The following is a 19,707-nucleotide window of genomic DNA, read 5'->3' on the forward strand; positions in this document are numbered from 1 at the left end:
CATGAGCACAGGCAGCTGACAGAAGTACGGAAAAATCACAACATGGCTCTGCCACAGAGTTTACTGATAGCAGAACTGAAAAACCTTACTTATTTAACATTTATCAGCTATGTAAAGACAAATTCTGTCATATTTTGCTTACTATTGTGTCATAAGAAAGCTTTTCTGTGTTTTCCATGGAGCACAAAATCAATTTTAAGAGCGTCCTTTTCATACAACAAAAACATACAGTGTCCAATGGCTGTCAAGGTCCAAAAAAGCAACATGAATGTCATACAACAGCAAAATTCATCATGGTGGAATGTATTGCATTTATGCTACCATTCAGCTACCATTTTGGGGTCAGTGAGATATTATTTGTGTATTTTAATTTTTTGGAAAGAAGTCTTTTAATTTATTTGATTAAAAATACAGTAAAAATGGAAATATTATTACAATTTAAAAGAACTATTTTCTATTTGAATATATGTGACCCTGGACCACAAACCCAGTCTCAAGTCACTGGGGTATATTTTTAGCAACAGCCAAAAAAACATTGTATGGGTCAAAATTATAGATTTTTCTTTTATGCCCAAAATCATTAGTAAAGTAAAGATCATGTTCCATGAAGATATTTTGTAAATATATCAAAACGGACTAAATCTCAAAGCATTTCTGTCTGAACTTTCCCTTTAAGTATGAATAACAACTAGCAGAACAGTTTGTACAGTCCTAACTAAAACCCCAATAAAACCATAAATCCTCAGTTCCGTTTGAACACACAGCATATAGTTTTGCTTGAGCAGCATTCAGCAATAACTAGACTATGAAAAAGCACGAGATGTTTTTTTGCAGGTACATGCGCTGCTTCCCGCAATCACCTTATTTCAACTCACTCCAGGAGCCATATGTAATTTAATGCAAATGAAAACGGGGACGAGAAAGTACAGTCCATTCAAGTGCCTCGTTTTCGTTTGTGTGAAATTAAATATGCCATTTACTCTGACTAAAGCCTTTACACATCACAATGGGGCTTTTCAGGCTAGACTAAGTCTATAATGTTTGATTTTACACATTGGTACCTCTGTGCTTTCAGTGGAATTCATTATTTTCCTTTCTACTCTATATTTTCAGTCCACTCTAATGGACTTGGCTATATGTAGTACTAGTAGTGTTTTCGATGCAAAGTGTTTTTAAATGCATAAATCAATTTCAGTTTTTAGAATTTTCTGATCATAGACTCAGAGCAGAACAAAGCGACTGCACTCTGTAACCTCTGCAGTAAGTGATTTACCTTCTCTCTCTCTCTCTCTTTCTCTCAGATGCGGAGGAAGCAGATGACGGGGTCTCCCCAGCAGACCAGGACTCAGCTCTTGCAGGTGCTGCATTTCTTCCTCCAGCTTACTGCAGCTGCTATTTATCAAATGTAGAAAAGGCCTGACACCCCAGAATTCAGATCAATTTCTTAGCTCGTACTTCAGTTTCCATGGCCTTTACCGGCCTGTTTCATGTGATTTCATAAAGCCTTGGGGCTCAATGTTTTCCCCACTGTGGTTTGGTGCAGTTTTGCACAGGCTATAATCCTGAACGCTTTGGTGCTGTTTAATGGGACACTGTGGCAGTTATTGACCCTTGAATCGGGATACAAAATAAACTGACATTAGCTTGCGGCGAATTCGAGGTCCGTCAGATACTGCTTTGCATTTTGATTGGGTTTGTGTAGAAAAGATTCATTAGGGTTTTCAATTTCCTCGGATAGTTCCTATGTCATCAGTTTGATTTGGGAATGATACACTGTGTGAGGCAGCTTTTTTTCTGCGAGAGATTCATCAGTGTCTTTCGTCTGTGTGAATAAACTGGTTCTTGCGGCGTTGGAGGTATTTTCACGCGGCAAGGCATGACTCGAGCGTGTCAAATCTGTGCCAATCACACGCTCTCTTCTACAAAACTGTGACATATGGTATAGCAAATCCAACAGGACAGTGATGCATAGTATTGCAAATTCAACCCAAGACATATTTCAGCATCATGCACATATATATGTCTGAGTTTCAGCACAGCTGCCATTAATATATATTGTGCCCAAAAAGTATTTGAACGCTTCATGCTTTAAAATGTCAGAGTGTCATTGCATTGGATGACAAAATATCTTCTCAAGAAACAAACAAATGATTCTAGACCTTTTCTCTAACTAACTCAAACTTACAGGCTTTTTATCTGTTTTTGGAAATACCTTTAAGCAATTGGAGTCATGCTGATTGAGAATGGATGTTTTAAGTTTCTTTGGAAGACTTTTGCACTAAAGCACTATTCAGATGGTAAACAATTACAAATGCATAAAAGTTACAATTAATTTCAATAAAACTTGATTCCAGTTTATTATTATTGCTTTGTATTAAAATGTTTAAAATATTGTTGGCTTCTGTTACACTATATTTAGTGTTGGACCAATGTAAAAGTAATTTGTTATAAATAAATACAAATGTATTCAATAAGAATATATTTTTTTATAATTATTAAAATGAATACAAAAATAATATGTTATTGGATTAATTTACACTATTGTTAGGCAAGGCAAGGCAAGTTTAATTATATAGCACATTTCGTACACAATGATAAAGTAAAATAGTCATGAAGAAAAATAATACAAAAATAAAAACAAGCAATTTTAAAACTATTTAAATTTATTTGAAAATGGACTTATTTAAAATGAATTTAAAACAGTTAAAAATAAAAAATGATTTAACATAAAACACAGTGAATACTTAAAATACAGTGCGATTGGTTCGGACATTGCACAGTGCTCATTCAATAAATGCACAGCTAAACAGATGCGTTTTGAGTCTAGATTTAAATGTGACTAGTGTTTTAGCACATTTGATCTCTTCTGAAAGATGATTCCAACTGCGGTCGGCATAGTAACTAAAGGCAGACTCCCCTTGTTTTGTGTGAACCCTTGGTTTTCCAGCTGACTCGATCCTCGTGATCTGAGTGCTCTGTTAGGTTTATATTCAGTGAACAAATCTGCAATATAATTCCGTCCTAGGTCATTGAGTGATTTATAGACAAGTAAAAGTACTTTAAAATCAATCCTAAATGTAACTGAAAAGGCAGAGTGAGGACCTGAGGACTGGTGTGATATGCTCAGATTTTCTGGTTCTAGTCAGAATCCTGGCAGCAGCGTTCTGGATGAGCTGCAGCTGTCTAATGGTCTTTTTGGGAAGGCCAGTGAGGAGCCCATTACAATAGTCCACCCTGCTGGTGATAAAGGCATGAACAAGTTTTGATGGAAGCAAAACCTCTAATTCTTGCTAGGTTTTTTTTAGATGATAGTATGCTGATTTAGCTACTGCTTTGACATGACTACTGAAACTAAGGTCTGTCTCCAAAATCACACCAGGATCCCTGACTTGATTTTTAGTTGTTTGACCCCTAGAATCAAGGTATGCATTCACCTTGAACACTTCATCTTTGTTTCCAAATGCAATAACTTAGTTTTTTCTTTGTTTAACTGAAGAAAGTTCTGGTACATCCAACTATTAATTTCATCAATGCATTGGCAGAGGGAGTCAATGGGGCTGTAGTCATTTGGAGATAAGGCTAGGTAAATCTGGGTATCATCAGCATAGCTGTGATAGGCAATTTGGTTCTTTCCCATTATTTGACTAAGTGGGAGCATATACAGGCTAAACAAGAGCGGTGCAAGAATTGACTCATGTGGGACTCCACATGTCATGGACATATGTTCTCTTAGACTCTCATAATAGAACTCCCTTCTAAGTATGACCTGAACCATTTGAGTACCATCCCATGTTAGACAAATTAGAAGTATGGTGGAAAAGGTTTTAACATTATTAATAATAATAATAATGATAATAATACATTTTATAAAAATAATGACATGCTTAATAATAATTATAATAATCCAATTTATAAAATAATAATAATACAATTTTAAATAATAACAATAATAATAATAAAAGTATTAATTAGTCAGTTTAAACTAAGAGGAATGTGTAAGTTTTAAAAAGTAAGGATAAGAACTAATGCAAAAAATTATAAATATAGAGTTAAATATATGGAATAAAAGTGATAAGGAATTAAAATGATGTAATTCACTTAGCAAATTTAAGAAAATGAATAAAAACAAGTTTATAAATAATTAAATGACTCAACTTGTACAGTAGTAATAAATTATTGTTGTCGTAATATTTAGCAATTTCAAATCATTCATTGACTGAATATAACTTCAATAAAACAATCCGATATATTATGTGGTTTTTATTCACAACTCGTGTTCCTCAACAGGTTGTGGTCCTCCTGTCTATGTGGTGGTGATCCTGGCTGTGGGAAGTCGTCTGTTGTTCCGAAATCCTCTGAGTTTCTTTTCTATTGGCCAAGTTGAAAAGAAGGCGGAGCCTGAAAGGTAAATGACAGCGCAGCTCCTCAGCGTGTCACCGTTTCTACTTTGTGCTGTTAGACAGCGTGTCCTAGACTGGTCGACTCGCAGCGACAGCACGCAGCGCAAAAGGGATGAACTGTCTGAATCCTAATATGACTTCTCACTTTTAAATCCATCTCTCTCTTTTCCTCTTATCTCACTCGCTGCCTCCTCAGCCGTCTGCATCATCCCGCCATCTCTCCTTTCCCCGGCAGCTGTCACTTCCTCCCTTCGTCTCTCCCCTTATCTCGCCCCTTTCCCTTTCGTCCTCTGTCATTCTCTCTCTCACTCACCCCATCTGTCTTTTTTTCGCCTCGCCCCTTCCTTCAAACTGTCAGGTGTCTTGTCTCTCCCCTCTCATCTCTCGCACCCGGTTTTTTTTTTTCCTCTCTATTCATGAACCTGTCGTCCTCTCCTCTCGCTATCAATTTGAACGGCCCTTTTTATCAGTTTATTAAAGCTACTGTCACAACACAATTTGTAGGGAGGAACCAATAATTGAAATGGCGTATGATGAATGTTTCGTACACAAACAACCTTGTGTTCTGTCTGTCTGACGTTCTGGATACCTTTTATTTCCGTCATGCTCTCCTTCCTGTGACCTTTGCCCTGTAACACCCGATCGTCTTTGGTTTTTGCACCAGGAGCATTTGACAGGAGACCAAAGGAGAGTGTTAGCGCTCTGTGAGTAAACCCTGAAAAAAAAAAGAATGCTGTTAAAAACATGAGTGCAGTGATGCTTGGTTTGCTAGGTACCGTAAAGTTTCATATTTAGCTCGAGATTTGAACAAACTCCTGTGCTTTAATATGAGCAGTAGTAATGGTGATGTGAGCCGCACTAACAAGCAAGTCCAGCATGCTGTGACGGCTGGAAGGCATTCTGAACAACTTCTGCCTGTCTGGATAAAGCCTTTCAGCTTCCAGTAGCTATGGAAGCCCTCAAGATGGCATATAGAAACGCTGCTTAGCTTGCATCTCCATAAATAGACTCCAGAGAAATACAGAGTGTTCACTTCACCAGCCTACATGTGACAGAGCCATGATCAAAAGTTTTGGCTTGTTCTAATATACTTTCAATTTTCTGGACATCTGAATTTATTGACTGCTCCTCAGAAATTCCTCCCTGCTTGCAGAAGTTCTGCTTTCTCGTCATGTTTTCTAACTTGCAGGTGTGATATGTTGTAAATGTGATGTTTCTGCAGGTCCGCTCAACCAGCTATGCGAGCAGAGAGCTTATCAATGCCTCGGTACAGCGAACGCTCCTCATCAACAGCAGCGTCTATGAGAGCTACGGACGGGTATTATCACTGGACACTCACAGTTCAGTCGTTTTTTTTAATTTATTTATGTATTTTACACAGGGAATCTGGAAAAGGCTGTTTTAGCAAAACATTCAGATAAAAATACTTGAAAGCAGCATCTCCTGTCTTGTACTGGAAAACATGACACCTGAATTCAAACTATGTATTTACTCCTGAAGATGCTCTTTTTCCTCAGTAGCAGGAGAGTACTAATTTTTACTACACGGGTAACAAAAAGTAAAGCAAAAGTGACTTGCATTACTTTTCAGAAAAGTAACTAAGTAACACAATTAGTTACTTTTTCATGGAGTAATGCAATATTGTAATGCATTACTTTTAAAAGCATCTTTCCCCAACACTGAGGGATCGTGGGTGCTAAGAGACTGTATGGTTCAGGTCCGTCTTTCAGTGGAAGTTTGTGAACAAATCGATCATCTACATGACTTAAGTTGTGGATATGAACAAACCTGAGTGTGAGTGAGAGTTAAAGTGATCTTTGCCTTAGCAGCCATAACAAAGAAATATTTTCTTTTTCTGTGATTGTGTAAGGGGAGACATTTTAGATTACTTCAAGTTTTCTGTTTTTAAAAGCTCTTTTGTTTTTATGCAAAGTGAGTTTTCAATATTTGAGCTACCCCCTCCAGTGACAGTTGGTTACGGATTAATTAAGAATTAAAACGTGTTTGCAGTTTGAAGTACACGGTTGAAGTAATCATGTGCTGAGTTTCTTTCCCTCCAGATGGCAGACACGGCACAAACCCTCTCGCTCATGACTATGAGGAGGTGAGAAGCTGGGCGACGGATGAGGACCTGCGGGGCTACTCACTGATGCCCCCTGTAGCCCAATTTCATCCACGAGCAACAGAATCCTCCTACCATGAGGTGACTGTGTGCATTTGGATGCATCTAGAAAGATGCACTTGTTAAATAGTGTCATTTTAAAGCTTACATTTTCTGTCTAAATTAAATTCATTTTAATTCAAAGAATATGATATACACAGGCTCCATTATGATTGCATAATTGTGGAACTGTAGGACAGTGGTTTAATGTTTTTTATCGAACAGTTTGCAGTTTCTCTTTTGTTTATAGTTGTCGTTTATTCCACTTTTCTCCACAGGGAAGAGTGTACGGTAAAGCTGATGTGGACGTAACAGCAGGAGTTTATGATTCTATGGTGTACAGCCGCAGAAGAGACACAGACTTGCCATTTGAGCTCAGAGGGGAGCTGGTTTAATAATAGTGAGGCTGATGTGTGCTCTGGTCTAGACCAGCTCTACCCTGAGACCAGTTTGGGTTTATGAGTTGATAAAACATTTTCACTTTTACTTTTTTTATTATTTGTCTAAAATATGTTGGCTGTTCTATTTTTGCATTTTAAATTCACCATAAATATTTAAATATCTAAATACATATTTAATTTGTTTTTAATTTGGTCTAAATCAGAAGCTTTTTTATTTATTTATTTGTTTATTTATTTATTTATTTTTGATCGGCTTCAACCATACAATATGTTCCCTTTTTAGCAAATCAGTTTCTTATGCTATCCAATATTTATTTGATCAAATACACAGTGAAAATAGTAATATTGTGAAATATTTTTACTATTTAAAATAATGTTCTACTTTAAAATGTAATTTATTCCTTAGATGCAAAGCGTTATTATTTTCAGCTTTATTACGTTTATTTTTTTTTTGGATGGGTTGAAAGTTCAAAAGAACAACATTTATTTGAACTGGATATATTTTGTAGTTTTTTTCCCTTGGTAATTTTAATTTCAAACTAAATTAAAATGGTCTGCTAAATTCATAAATGTAAAAAAGACTGAGCCTTGTTGTCTCTGCATATTAGACAGTGTGTAGAAGAAAGGATATTTCCGTCGGCACACATGACCTTTAAAAATGAGAAAAAATGTTGCACGTTAATATCAATTACAATAGCAATAACAATGTGCAATTACAAGCTACTCTAGTAATTGCATATTAGGTCATTCATTTGTATTACTGAGGACTTAGTTATGTAATTAGATATTATGTAAAGTGTGACTAATAATAATCTGATAAGAACACAAGTGTTATATAATGCAGGTTTTTAAGTGATGAGGTACTACCCTGAGTCTAATGGTTTTTCCTGATGGCATGCATTCCTCTTGGGATTCTTGGAAAGCGTGGAGCTTTGTCCCAGGAGGAAGTCTCTGACTGTGAGAACGAGGATAAAAGTCTCAAATTCTTGAGCCTGCGGAAGCCGACTACAATAACAACAACAACAGCAGCCTTCAGTGATACACATTTGTGCTATTGTCATGTTTATGTCATCACGAGGAATTAAAAAAAAAAAATCTAGGCAAAGGCTAAATTTTTTATTGGCCTGAGACAAGATTGCTGGCTTGGGGAAGAAAAAGGTTGCCTTAAAAAGAATAAAAATTCTGTCATCATGTATTCCCCTACATGTCATTCCTAACACATAATATTCTCTTTTTTTTCTGTGAGAAACTAGATGTTTTGCAGAACGTTCATGTTACACTTTTCCATATAACAGGAAAAATGGCCGTCAAGCTTTTCCTAATCTTACTCTCTAAAAAATAATTAAGTGTCTTTGTATATATCACAATAATAATAAAAAACTTTACTACCTTAAAGGGATAGTTCACCCAAACAGTCTGCCATTAATTACTCAACCTCATGTCGTTCCAAACTCATAAGACCTTTGCTTATAACTATAGAAACACAAATTAAGATATATTTTTTTTAATCCGAAAGTTTTCTCACTCTTCATAGACACTTATGCAACTGACATGTTCAAGGCCCAGAAAGGTCATCTTTGAAATAATCCATGTCACATCAATGTCTTAACCTCAGTGTTATAAAGCTACGAGGATACTTTTTGCTCACAAAGAAAACAAAAATAACTTCATTCAACAATTTTTTCTCTTCGGTGTCAGACTTCAGCACACGTCCATAACAGTACCACAATGCTTTAAATCTACTTTTATTGTGCTTTTTAGTCCTTTCTGGATCTCGACAGACCATGGTGGTGATCTACCTTTAATTTATGGGAAAGAACAGCTTTTAGATTCCGTAAAACATCTCCTTTGTGTTCCAACGAAGAAAATTAGTCTTTTATCAGTATGAGTTTAAAAGAGCGTCAAAGTGGCAAATTACCAACTTTTATTCAGTGGTTGAAATATTTATTTTAAATTTGTCTTGTTTCTTCTGTTTAATTTGCTGGGTGCTTTCAACTAAGCTGGCTTATCAAGAATGGATGGAGAATTACACGTTGGGAAGGACGCCAGTGCTTCTGTCCGGTGCCGTAACAGCTTGTTTAATTGTAAATCAAAGGTAGTCTATAACCCATTGTCTTCTGTGGCTCTTAATTTCTGAGATTTTATTAGTGTTGTTTGGCACGCAAACTACCTCTGCAATCTCCCTCCCTTTTCCTCCAGTGCAATGCTGAGATTGGCCTTCATGTCCGTGGAGCCCTGGCCGTGACCCTCTGCCCTGGCTCCGCCGTGACAGGGAGCAGATGTCCAATGGCTTAAGGTTGGCCGATCTCATCTCCTCTCTTCTGTGTACCCACAATCCACTTGTCCTATTGACCGTTTCACCTGCCATGTCAAACGCCTCAAGCAGCCACGACGTCTGGAGGTGTGAACTTATCGTTGTTGCCATAGTTACCACCCTCTTTTAGGCACGTTTAATGTTGTCTACTTTGCAGGTGCCTTATGGTGGAGGAAATACCTGTGTTTTTAATATTTCCATGATACTGAAGAACATCTGGGTATCTAGTTGTTTTAATAAAAGATAAAGGCTTATATTGAAAATAAACCATTAGTGATTATCTTTAGCTTCCGGGAGATGTGTTTCACCTTATCTTCTCATTCTTCTGTTGTATTTCTAAGAGGCCTCAAACTCAGATAAACAAACATCACTCTTGCAACTGTTTCAGCAAAGTTATGCAAATCAAGGACGGGGTGTTAATTATATCAGGTAGTACAGCAGGATATTAAAAGAAATGTTATTATGTTGTATATTTTTATTGTCTAGTTTTCTGTTTTGCATTCATCATGCTGTTTCTCCATGTATACAACTGCTCTGTACAGTGAAGCAGATATATCAAAAGGTTCTTAAAATCAGTTAAATTCGACCACGGTATGGTTTGTTTGTAACTGTTCAAAACTGTAGTGATTCACGGTTAAAGAAGATAAAAGACACATTTAATTACTACATTTATTTTTATAGCACACATTGCAATAGACAGTAAGCACAGTTTAATGCTTTCAAATATAACTTTTTGTATCAAATAAATATAGCCTAAATATGGCATTCAAAATGAGACACAGCATGTCAAGATTGTCAAGTCATCTTCATTTATATAGCGCTTTTTACAGTACAATTTGTGGAGTATATTGCAAATAAAATTCAATTCTGCTGTAAAGCAGCTCTAAAAAGAGGCCAAAAGTCAATATTTCAGTTAAAGTCAGTCCACTGTTGATTCAATAATGTCATTGAGAGTATGAGTCATTGAATCATTCATTCAGCCAATTTATTCATAAACAGAGATTATTTTAGGAATGTGATGTGTTGCTTGGAGGGACGCAATGTGAGTTGACTTCCTCTGGAACGGTTTGCATTGTTGGAGGAAAAAATACAGGCAAAGTCTTGTTCCAACTAACAACAATATATTGTAAGAATGTTTTGCTAATGTTCTCATTAGTTTATAAAATCATTATTTCTGAATGTTCTCTGAACATTTTATGGCCAGATTTCGTTTTTTTGCCATTAAGATAGTACTGTCATGTTGGCGGCGATACCCTTGTGGTGAGTGCGTTAACAAATAGCGCAACTGTGCTTGTGGCAGCCCGAGTTCAATTCCCGTCTTGAGGTCCTTTGCTGATCCTGGTCCCCTCTCTCTGCACAATGCTTTCCTGTCAGTGCTCTACTCTCTTATCCTTTAAAAGCATAAAAATGCCCAAAATTATAACTTAAAAAAACAAAATACAGTCACGCTACTTGTAAAGATGTGCAATGAAGAAAGCCTGGACAGTTATTTTTGCGCTTGACCTTATTGACTATGCATTTGTAGGGGTTTCCCTTTCAGACCCAAAATTTATGGGAGGAGAGAAATAAAATTAATCACCCAACACAATTAACTAACATTTTAGCTTATCAGATCACTGGTGTTTGCACCATTATTTAATGCCCCAAAGAGCATGTCTTAAATTATTCTGAGCCTTTGTCATAAGAGGACTGGCTCTGCTTATTTGCAACTACACTAATTTGCGCTGCCCTTAGTATAGTATGACTACGGTAATTTGCCCTGTTTAGTAAATGTGGCCCTAAAACTCCAATTTAAGTGTTTTACAAATGTAATGTTAACATTAAGAGAACATTAATTATTTTTGCTTTGAAAACATTATGGAAATGTTGCTTTTGAATGTTCTCTGATAACAGTAGTATTTAAATGTATATTTACATAATGTGTATATATATATATATATATATATATATATAGAGAGAGAGAGAGAGAGAGAGAGAGAGAGAGAGAGAGAGAGAGAGAGAGATCTAAAAAAACTCTATTAAAGAACATTTGTTCACAATATGATGCAAACCAGAATACATTAACCATGATGCTGTTCAGTAAATTTCTCCAATCCAAGAGTTACAGTGAGCTTAGCGTGCCAAAGGAGATCTTTGGCTTTGAACCATTGCAAATAACATAATAGAAATAAGTATTTTGTGTGTGTGTGTGTGTGTGTGTGTGTGTGTGCGTCTATCTATCTATCTATCTATCTATCTATCTATCTATCTATCTATCTATCTATCTATCTATCTATCTATCTATCTATCTATCTATCTATCCATCTATCTATCTATCTATCTATCTATCTATATACAGTCCAGACCAAAAGTTCTGACACACCTTCTCATTCAAAGAGTTTTCTTTATTCACACTGAAGGCATCTAAACTGAATTAACACATGTGGAATTATGTATGGAATTATATACATAACAAAAAAGTGTGAAACAACTGAAAATATGTCATATTCTAGGTTCTTCAAAGTAGCCACCTTTTGCTTTGATTACTGCTTTGCACACTCTTGGCATTCTCTCGATGAGCTTCAAGAGGTAGTCACCTGAAATGGTCTTCCAACAGTCTTGAAGGAGTTCCCCGAGAGATGCTTAGCACTTGTTGCCTTCTGTCTGCGGTCCAGCTCACCCCTAAACCATCTGGATTGGGTTCAGGTCCGGTGACTGTGGAGGCCAGGTCATCTGGCGCAGCACCCCATCACTCTCCTTCTTGCTCAAATAGCCCTCGATGCCTTCAGTGTGAATCTACAATTTTCATAGTCATGAAAATAAAGAAAACTCTTTGAATGAGAAGGTGTGTCCAAACTTTTGGTCTGTACTGTATACACACACACACACATACATATTAAACAGCAGCATATCTTGCTGAAATTACACACTATGTTTTGGTAACATAATCCTTGAGGAATTACTTTATTAATGTAATGCTTGTCTGAGCTCATCAGGTACAAATTCTGAGAATTTTTTTCTTTTTCTCATGAAATGTGATTCTTTATAAGTAAACAATAGTAGATGCGATGATAACAGTCAAGGTTCTGTACAAAAAAAAAAAGATATCCCTGCTTCCCCTGGTATGTTCACATTTCCCTTTTGAGCAGTGAGAGCAATGAAAAGTGTCACAGATGCTACACAGACGAAAGCACAAAGCCCTCACTAAAACTTTCCCACTTGAGCTTGAATGTTGTAATCTGTCACATGATAACAAGTCTTTGTACACAGACACTCCTACACACACACAATCAAACTCAATCAACGTGTGTGTTCTCACGCCAGTGGAAAAGAACACCATCTAAACTGCCTCTCCTTTCATTTGGATCATCATCTGGCCAGTGCTGTGAAATACTGTTTTGCCCAAGGGCAAATTCTCTCAGATCTCTATTGTATATCTGTCTAATGATGGTGAAAGTGCCAAAGCTCTAGCTTTTTTAGATTTAGAGCGCAGCCACAGTTCATTATATCCTAACAAATGTTGCTTTAATATTGGGAAATGTAAGATTTAACAAGATAAGATGTGCTAAAACTCAGAGTATAATTCTTCTATTTCTGCTGTGGACATAAACCTCAAATCATGTTGCTTGATAAGGAAATGTGTGCTGTTATTTTTTTTCCGGATGTATGATGTTTATCTTGTGGGCAATAAAATTATTATGCAGAATACTTGATTATGATCCGTAAATTGTGAAATCCAGCAACTTTAAATTCAACATTTGAAAAAGTAATAATGTGTTGTTTAGTGTTCATGCTATACTTTTTAAATATTTTAAAACATAGAAGTACACATTGTTTAGTGAACATGGTAAAATTAGATATTTATTGCAACTAACTTTAGTTTGTTATAACTAATTGCAGAATTACAAAATGACATTTTTTTACGGTGTAACAGGGAATGTTTTTAGAACATTTTGGCAAGTTATGAACAAATATTCTTCCAGCAACTTTTGTTTAGAGTTGTCTGGTCTTTAATAATGTTCGCAAAAATTATAAACCAAACAGTAGCCTAATGTTTTATTTATTTTAGTTTAGGACATTAGTTTGACATTTTTTAAATGTTACTGCTGGTTTAAGAACGTGGTAAGAACATTCAGGTTACATTCCCATAATATTGGAATGTTCCAAAAAATAGAATGTTCCTTTAATAAGCATAAACATTTTTAAAACATTAAAAAATATATATTTTTGGAATGTTCAGAGAACATTCAGAAATAATGTTTTCATAACTTAATGTGAATGGTATTAGCCTTGCCACCAAATATAGCCCACACTGGTTTTCTGACAGTGTCAGAAATTTAGCACGATCATCGCACAGTGTGTTGCTGCTATGACCCATGTTTATTGACCAGCCAATAAAAATGCGAAATGAAATCAACGAAACATGATGCTAAAACATACAACTGCATACCTCAAGCTCTTATCCCCTTCCACTTTTTTTCCCTCACACATACAAACCAAAGTGTGATACGTCTTGCTCTTTTTGTTTGTGTACCAGCGCGTGCTGATGACATTTTATTCTTCTATAGTAACGTGCATCATAGCGTACGAATCAGTAGGTCATCATTGTACAGCATACATGCATGTCATATCCAAGTTTATTAGATCCATGTCGCAAAGTGTGATATGCAGTGATCTTATAGGATTGCTAAAATTGTACAAATTGTAGAAGGCTTCATATTCGTCAGAAAATTTTTTATTGTCCACAATGCAGGGTCACACTAACTTCTTTCATACGAACTCTACTACAGAAGCTTAATCTAGAATTTTAGTTAATGATTGATTGCATTGAAATTTCCTCATATTACTGTCATATTGTTGCAGTGTCAGTCTTCTCATTTACTCATTTACATCCACGCATTAGCCTACCTTAAATCAGGACCGGTGTCCTGCAATAAGCAGTTTATTTTGATGCGCTGTGTAAATTTAGCTCTCTCTGCATGGTCAGCGACGGCCAACCAGCTTTCATGCACAAATCTGTCGCAGGTAATTGTGGGTAGAGCACTGTAATAAACTACATCCAGTAGGTTTACAGTAGCTGCAGCTGTGCACACATAGATTATGTCACCGCTGTTAAAGGCCCGCAGAACGCTTGACTCTGCACATTTTTTTTTTCTAACTTTGAAAAGTGAAAAATGACTTTTCTCTGCAGAGGACAGATTAATCTATTTTTTATATGTGTATATAAAAGATGACTTGTCATTAATCACAATTCTAGGTTGTTCATCAGGGACAGGGAAGCAGGGGAATCCGGCTAATTTATAGTGTTTCTCTGGCACTTTTTGGATGATATAAACTGTTCTGTCTAGGCTACAGTGAATGTTGCTTTATTCTCGCTTTAAAGATTGGTTTTGAGCATCAAATGCAGGGTTTTAGTTGCACGTCCAGCTCGGTTCTGCTTGTTGTAACTCATCCGACCCGTATCTCTCTCGGGTTGGTGGCGGGTTGCTGGGAAACAACCTTTTACTGTTTGCCGTCAGCTCATAAGCACTTCAACACAAACTAGCAACATTTTATAATGGAATTTGCATGCTGAACTTTTCTATCAAAATTGTCTTTTCACACGGCAGATTTTAAAATTACAGGAATAATAAAGCAATACGAACTAAGGTAATAAGAATTTTGATTGAATTTGGCTTGCAGTCTATCTCCCATTACTCTGCGGCTGCAGTATGTTTTGGTTCCTGGTTTCTGTTCACTCACTGTTTGAAAATGACACAAAACGCAGTGCATTAACAATCAGAGCATTGTGGAGCTGGCCAACACAGTAAGCAAACACAATTTACTGCATAATCACCGATGATAAAGTTCTGCAAATATGGTTATTCTCAGATATTACCCACGTGGCTTTGTTCACAATGCGCAGAATCTTTTTTTAAGAATAGCTACAGAGCAGAATGTGTGAATAGCTGTGACTTTTCCAACTGCAGCGGTTCATCTTTGTTTTCTCAGACAGACTTATGTTCATTACATAGTAGCAGATTCAGAGTTGTTTATAATATATATGATACATGATACACAGAACAAGATCTGAATGCTTTCTGAAGAAAATACCAGTGACTTTTGTGTTGTTGTGCCAGGCTGAAATCATTTACCCAATCGCTTTGAAAAGCAATAACATACCGCTCCTCAACAAGCTGCGCAATTTGATGTATCATTCGTTTTTATGGCTATAAAAAATATGCAAGAACCACTAATTAGTTTACAACAAAAAGTACCATTAAAAAGTGATTGAAACTGACAGACTATAGCAGGCCAACTCTCGAACAGCTTTATTTCCCATCTTTTTTTTTTTAGGATACTTGACAACCGAAAAGATGTTTCTATACAGGCGCCTCAGAAGATTTCAGTCAGGTAATTACCTCTAAAACACGCAATAATAATCAAGGCATGTGTTTTTAGCCAAATTGGTGAAATCAAAGACTCATCTGGAAAGGTGTTTCTTTTGCACTTATCCCATCAAAAGAAGTTTGATTTGTGCATTGTATCAATTTGTAATGTTTTGTTGTTGTTGTTGTTGTTGTTTTAATTATATTAATATAAAAAAGTCTTGTCAGTGTATTACTGAATATATTGAGTCACAGATATTCTATCAATAATGAAAATTATTGTAATTTATAGTGAAAGCCATGGAGCCATGGCAGCCCGTTTCTGAAGAAAAAATAATAATTAAAGAAGGTGATTGCAACTTTTAACGATTTTTACTTTTTTTATGTATATGTGTATATATATATATATATATATATATATATATATATATATATATATATATATATATATATATATATATATATTCTAATTTTGAGTTTTTATCTCACAAATCTGAGTTAGTCGTATTTCAACTTTTATTTCCAGAAGGAAGTCCTTGAAACCTTTTTTTTATTTTTTTTTATCCTGTGGCAAAAACAAGTTTCAATATAATATATCTCACATTTTTCCAAAATGAATCATACATTTTACTGAAGTCATATCATGACTTTGTTTGAGGAACAGACAAAAATGTAAGTCATTATTTATTGAAAACATTTTTGGAGGTTAGTCCTCTGAACGAACTGATTGATCCAGCGCATAAACCTGATCTGAAAAATTCTTTCACAGAAAATGAGATCCACCTGAGTATTTAATGACAGCATTTTTATTTCAGCATGAACTACTGCTTTAAAGAGAAGACTTTTCACTTAAAGCAATCTTAAAATGAGTTCACAAAGTCTGGAACTGAATCAGTCTAAATGTTAATGCACTTGAACAGATTTACTGGACTCATATGCATGCTCTACACATCATTTTGTTTGTGTTTGCTGTTGTTTTACAGCTAGTTATTTCTTCATCATTTCATAATGATGCATCTGTCCCATCCTGCGATGACCAACAACAAATCATGGCTACATTGGTCCCTAATTGACACTTTTTTCTGTCAAATGCAAAGACATGCACTCAAGGCTAAGTGGTGCTCCAAATCAGCCTTGTTAAAACTGTTCTCTTTATTAAGCTAGGTAGTGCTAGACAGGGGAAAAACTGACTAGACCTACATCTCCACTTCAGTTAATAAAAAGTTTTTGTGGAAATAACACTTTTTTTTTCATGCAGTCTGAACTACGTTTATCGGACCGACATAAGGAGACCATAGTGCAGAGAACTTAATAGCTTGATACGTTGTTGTTTCTTCTTCTTCTTCTTCTTATCTTAAGTATTAAACTTCAAGTTTTTTTATTTATCTATCTACACCGTTTAGACCTAAACATTTTGTATGGTAAATGAATGATAAAACAAGTGAAAATCTTTTGTTTCACCCATTTTATCATTCACTATGCAAAAATGTTAAGTCTAAACGGTGTAGGATTTATAGACTTGTATGAATTTCTTACAGCTTTTGGGCACAAAAGAAGATATTTTAAAGAATGTTTTGTAGCCAAACAATTAATGGTAGACTTTGACTTCTATAGTATGAAATTTATAAAAATAAATAAAATAAAAACGTGTTGCTTTAACGTTCCATATTTTGGAAACTGAATATTATAATGCTTTGGACTATTATTATTTTTAGATCAAAACAGACAAGGCAAAGGAAGAGAAAATACTGTGACAAATTGCAGCGTTCTGTAAAAAGAGGAGAGGAAGGAATCTTGGGATTGCGGGGGTCAGCATTGAGAACGTGACATGGGGACGGGGTGGTCTGCCTCCTCTTTGTTGAGTTCTGGCAAGCTTCTGTTGTTTATTGTTTCCGAACAGAAGGTTTACAGTGTGATTTATATAATGTGTAGGTGTCTAATGTGGAGGACAAAGCAGTGGTCTATTTATACCAGGTGGGTTCAGTTAACCATGCTTTACCCTACTATTGAATCAGAGGGACAGATGAGGACGTTGATCATTTGAGAACTGCAAAATTGAATTTCTTTCTCAAGAAATGTTGGAGTGTGTAGGAGGAGGGCTTTCAGAGATTGTGTGATGTTCATTACAGCTCTTTTGAGAAGGCTAAAACATATTAAATGAAAAAAAGTTTCAGTACTTTTGTGATGGTAGACTAACCTAATTTAAGGCTTAGGAGGCCTTGCTGTCATGACAACCTCTGGAACACCGTGTTCTGTTTGGTTACCGCATCTGGTTGTGGGTTACATGGTTTCCTTCCTTTTATTTTCAGAGAAGCCTACATAGTAGTGTATGTCATAGTGTATGTAAATCGTTTAAAGGAGAACAGTGCACGCCATGCAGGAGAGAAATTTATAACTAGATAAAAGTATTTTTAGTTGTATCAAATAGTAATACACTTTTGACCTGTATGTATTGGATATACAGAGATACAGGCTTTATTCTGTTTTCAGGATAGATTTTGAATGTGCAGCTGGTTAGAGACAATGAGTTACAGTGCTGATACACACAACGTGAGAGAGGCTGGCATTAACACAGTTTGAATTGTAGACAGTAGCTGATGAGACGAGCATAAATTAGGACTGGTAGATGTGAACAGAGCGAGAGGCCTCAGAGAGAGGAAGTGTGACATCAGGGCGTGGTCAACCTTCTAACCGACTCCCATATTCTCTCTTTTGCGACAGACTGGCAGATGCTACGCTTTGTTTGACTCTGATTGGATGTGGGACGCAGGAGCAAAATGAACATCAAGGTAAGTGAAATCAAACCGTTGATATTTAAGTATACGCTTATTTTGGCATTTCAGAGCTTACACGGATGCCACAAGGTAAGCAGAATAGAGCGTCTGAGAGAGACAGAGATGTAGAGATAGAAAAGAAAATGATATGCTTAGCCACAGGCACACGTGATTCAAGCATGTGGGGTCACTGTGGACCAGCCTATTCGTTTATCTGATCCATCGATCATGTAAGACCCGGAGGACCATCTGTCTTTAGGAACAAGTAAACACACTCACTCACCTGCAGAAGAAAATGGAGCACACCGCCACAGTTCAATACATGCTTGCCCTCGCATAGATCAAAGTGGCTACTTCTAATGAAAAAGGTCTTGGAGGCCACAAAATAAAATAGAATAGGAACAAATAAATGTGGAATGTTAACAATAAATGTTTATTTATTCAATGTTTTTAAGAAAGTTAGGAAAATGTAAAAATAAGCAAATATATATATATATATATTTTCTCATTTTATGACAGCTTATAAAGTTGCATAGTTAATGCCATTTTCTATCATGTAAAAAATATTACTTTGAAAGCTATTGCCAGTATGAATATATTAATGGATAGCTCCGTTGAGACATTGAATTATGTTCATACCCCACTTTCACTCCATGAAGTTACATTTCTTTATGACTCAGGATCATCTCTGCGTTAAAAGGTTTTATACAAGACAGGAGTAAATGGCTTGATCTAACCTTTCAACAAATTGAATGTTCAGTGGTAACACGTGGCAGAAGTTCACGCTTTCAGGAAGTAGTGTGACGAAAGACTCACTTAAATTTTGAATAGGCACCGTTCATATTTGTTGTTGTAGGAGAAAGTGGAGATAATTGTAACATAATTTGTTTTTTGCTCACTTATTCAGAAAATGTTTAGCCTAGAGCTTTGAACTGATGCATTAATCATCTTTGACATGTCAGTAGTCATTACTTGTGTTAATTATATGTATAACTTAATTGAGTTCAATACAATTAATCTGTAAGTTAACAAAGGCTCCATGCTGAGCTGCGTTCTCCATATGCCGATTTCAGCAGAACATGCTTAGGGCCACGTCTCTTCTTGCTTAGAGGAAGCTGTTACAGATGAATACATTGCACAATTTGTTGAAATATTGTTACTAAATCAGATAAAACAACATGAAACTGTTCAAACAGAGATGACTTTTTAAATTTATTTATGATTTAAAAGATTCGAAATTAAATTTTAACCCTAAACAATAATAATAATAATAATAATTGATGGTTGTTACTGATTTTATGATATCTTTA

General features: G+C 35.8%; 1 protein-coding gene across 3 annotated transcripts in view; it reads left to right on the forward strand.

Annotated features, from left to right (window-relative positions):
- Window positions 1-6,169: 6,169 nt before the first annotated feature.
- Window positions 6,170-19,707, forward strand: part of LOC113114946 (FXYD domain-containing ion transport regulator 5-like) — a 28,191-nt gene continuing 14,653 nt past the window's right edge. The window contains exons 1-6 of one of the 3 annotated variants that reach the window (XM_026282074.1): window positions 6,170-6,603; window positions 6,840-6,961; window positions 8,963-9,057; window positions 9,162-9,363; window positions 15,592-15,648; window positions 18,345-18,412. In XM_026282074.1, the coding sequence (XP_026137859.1) occupies window positions 9,242-9,363; window positions 15,592-15,648; window positions 18,345-18,412 (247 nt within the window). In that variant the 5' untranslated portion in view covers window positions 6,170-6,603; window positions 6,840-6,961; window positions 8,963-9,057; window positions 9,162-9,241. Of the gene's footprint in view, window positions 6,604-6,839; window positions 6,962-8,962; window positions 9,058-9,161; window positions 9,364-15,591; window positions 15,649-18,344; window positions 18,413-19,707 lie in introns of those variants that run through there. The other 2 variants (XM_026282075.1, XM_026282076.1) reach the window with 2 other exon arrangements.

The sequence above is a fragment of the Carassius auratus genome, chromosome 15 (genome assembly GCF_003368295.1).
Source record: "Carassius auratus strain Wakin chromosome 15, ASM336829v1, whole genome shotgun sequence".
Classification (NCBI taxonomy): domain Eukaryota; kingdom Metazoa; phylum Chordata; class Actinopteri; order Cypriniformes; family Cyprinidae; genus Carassius; species Carassius auratus.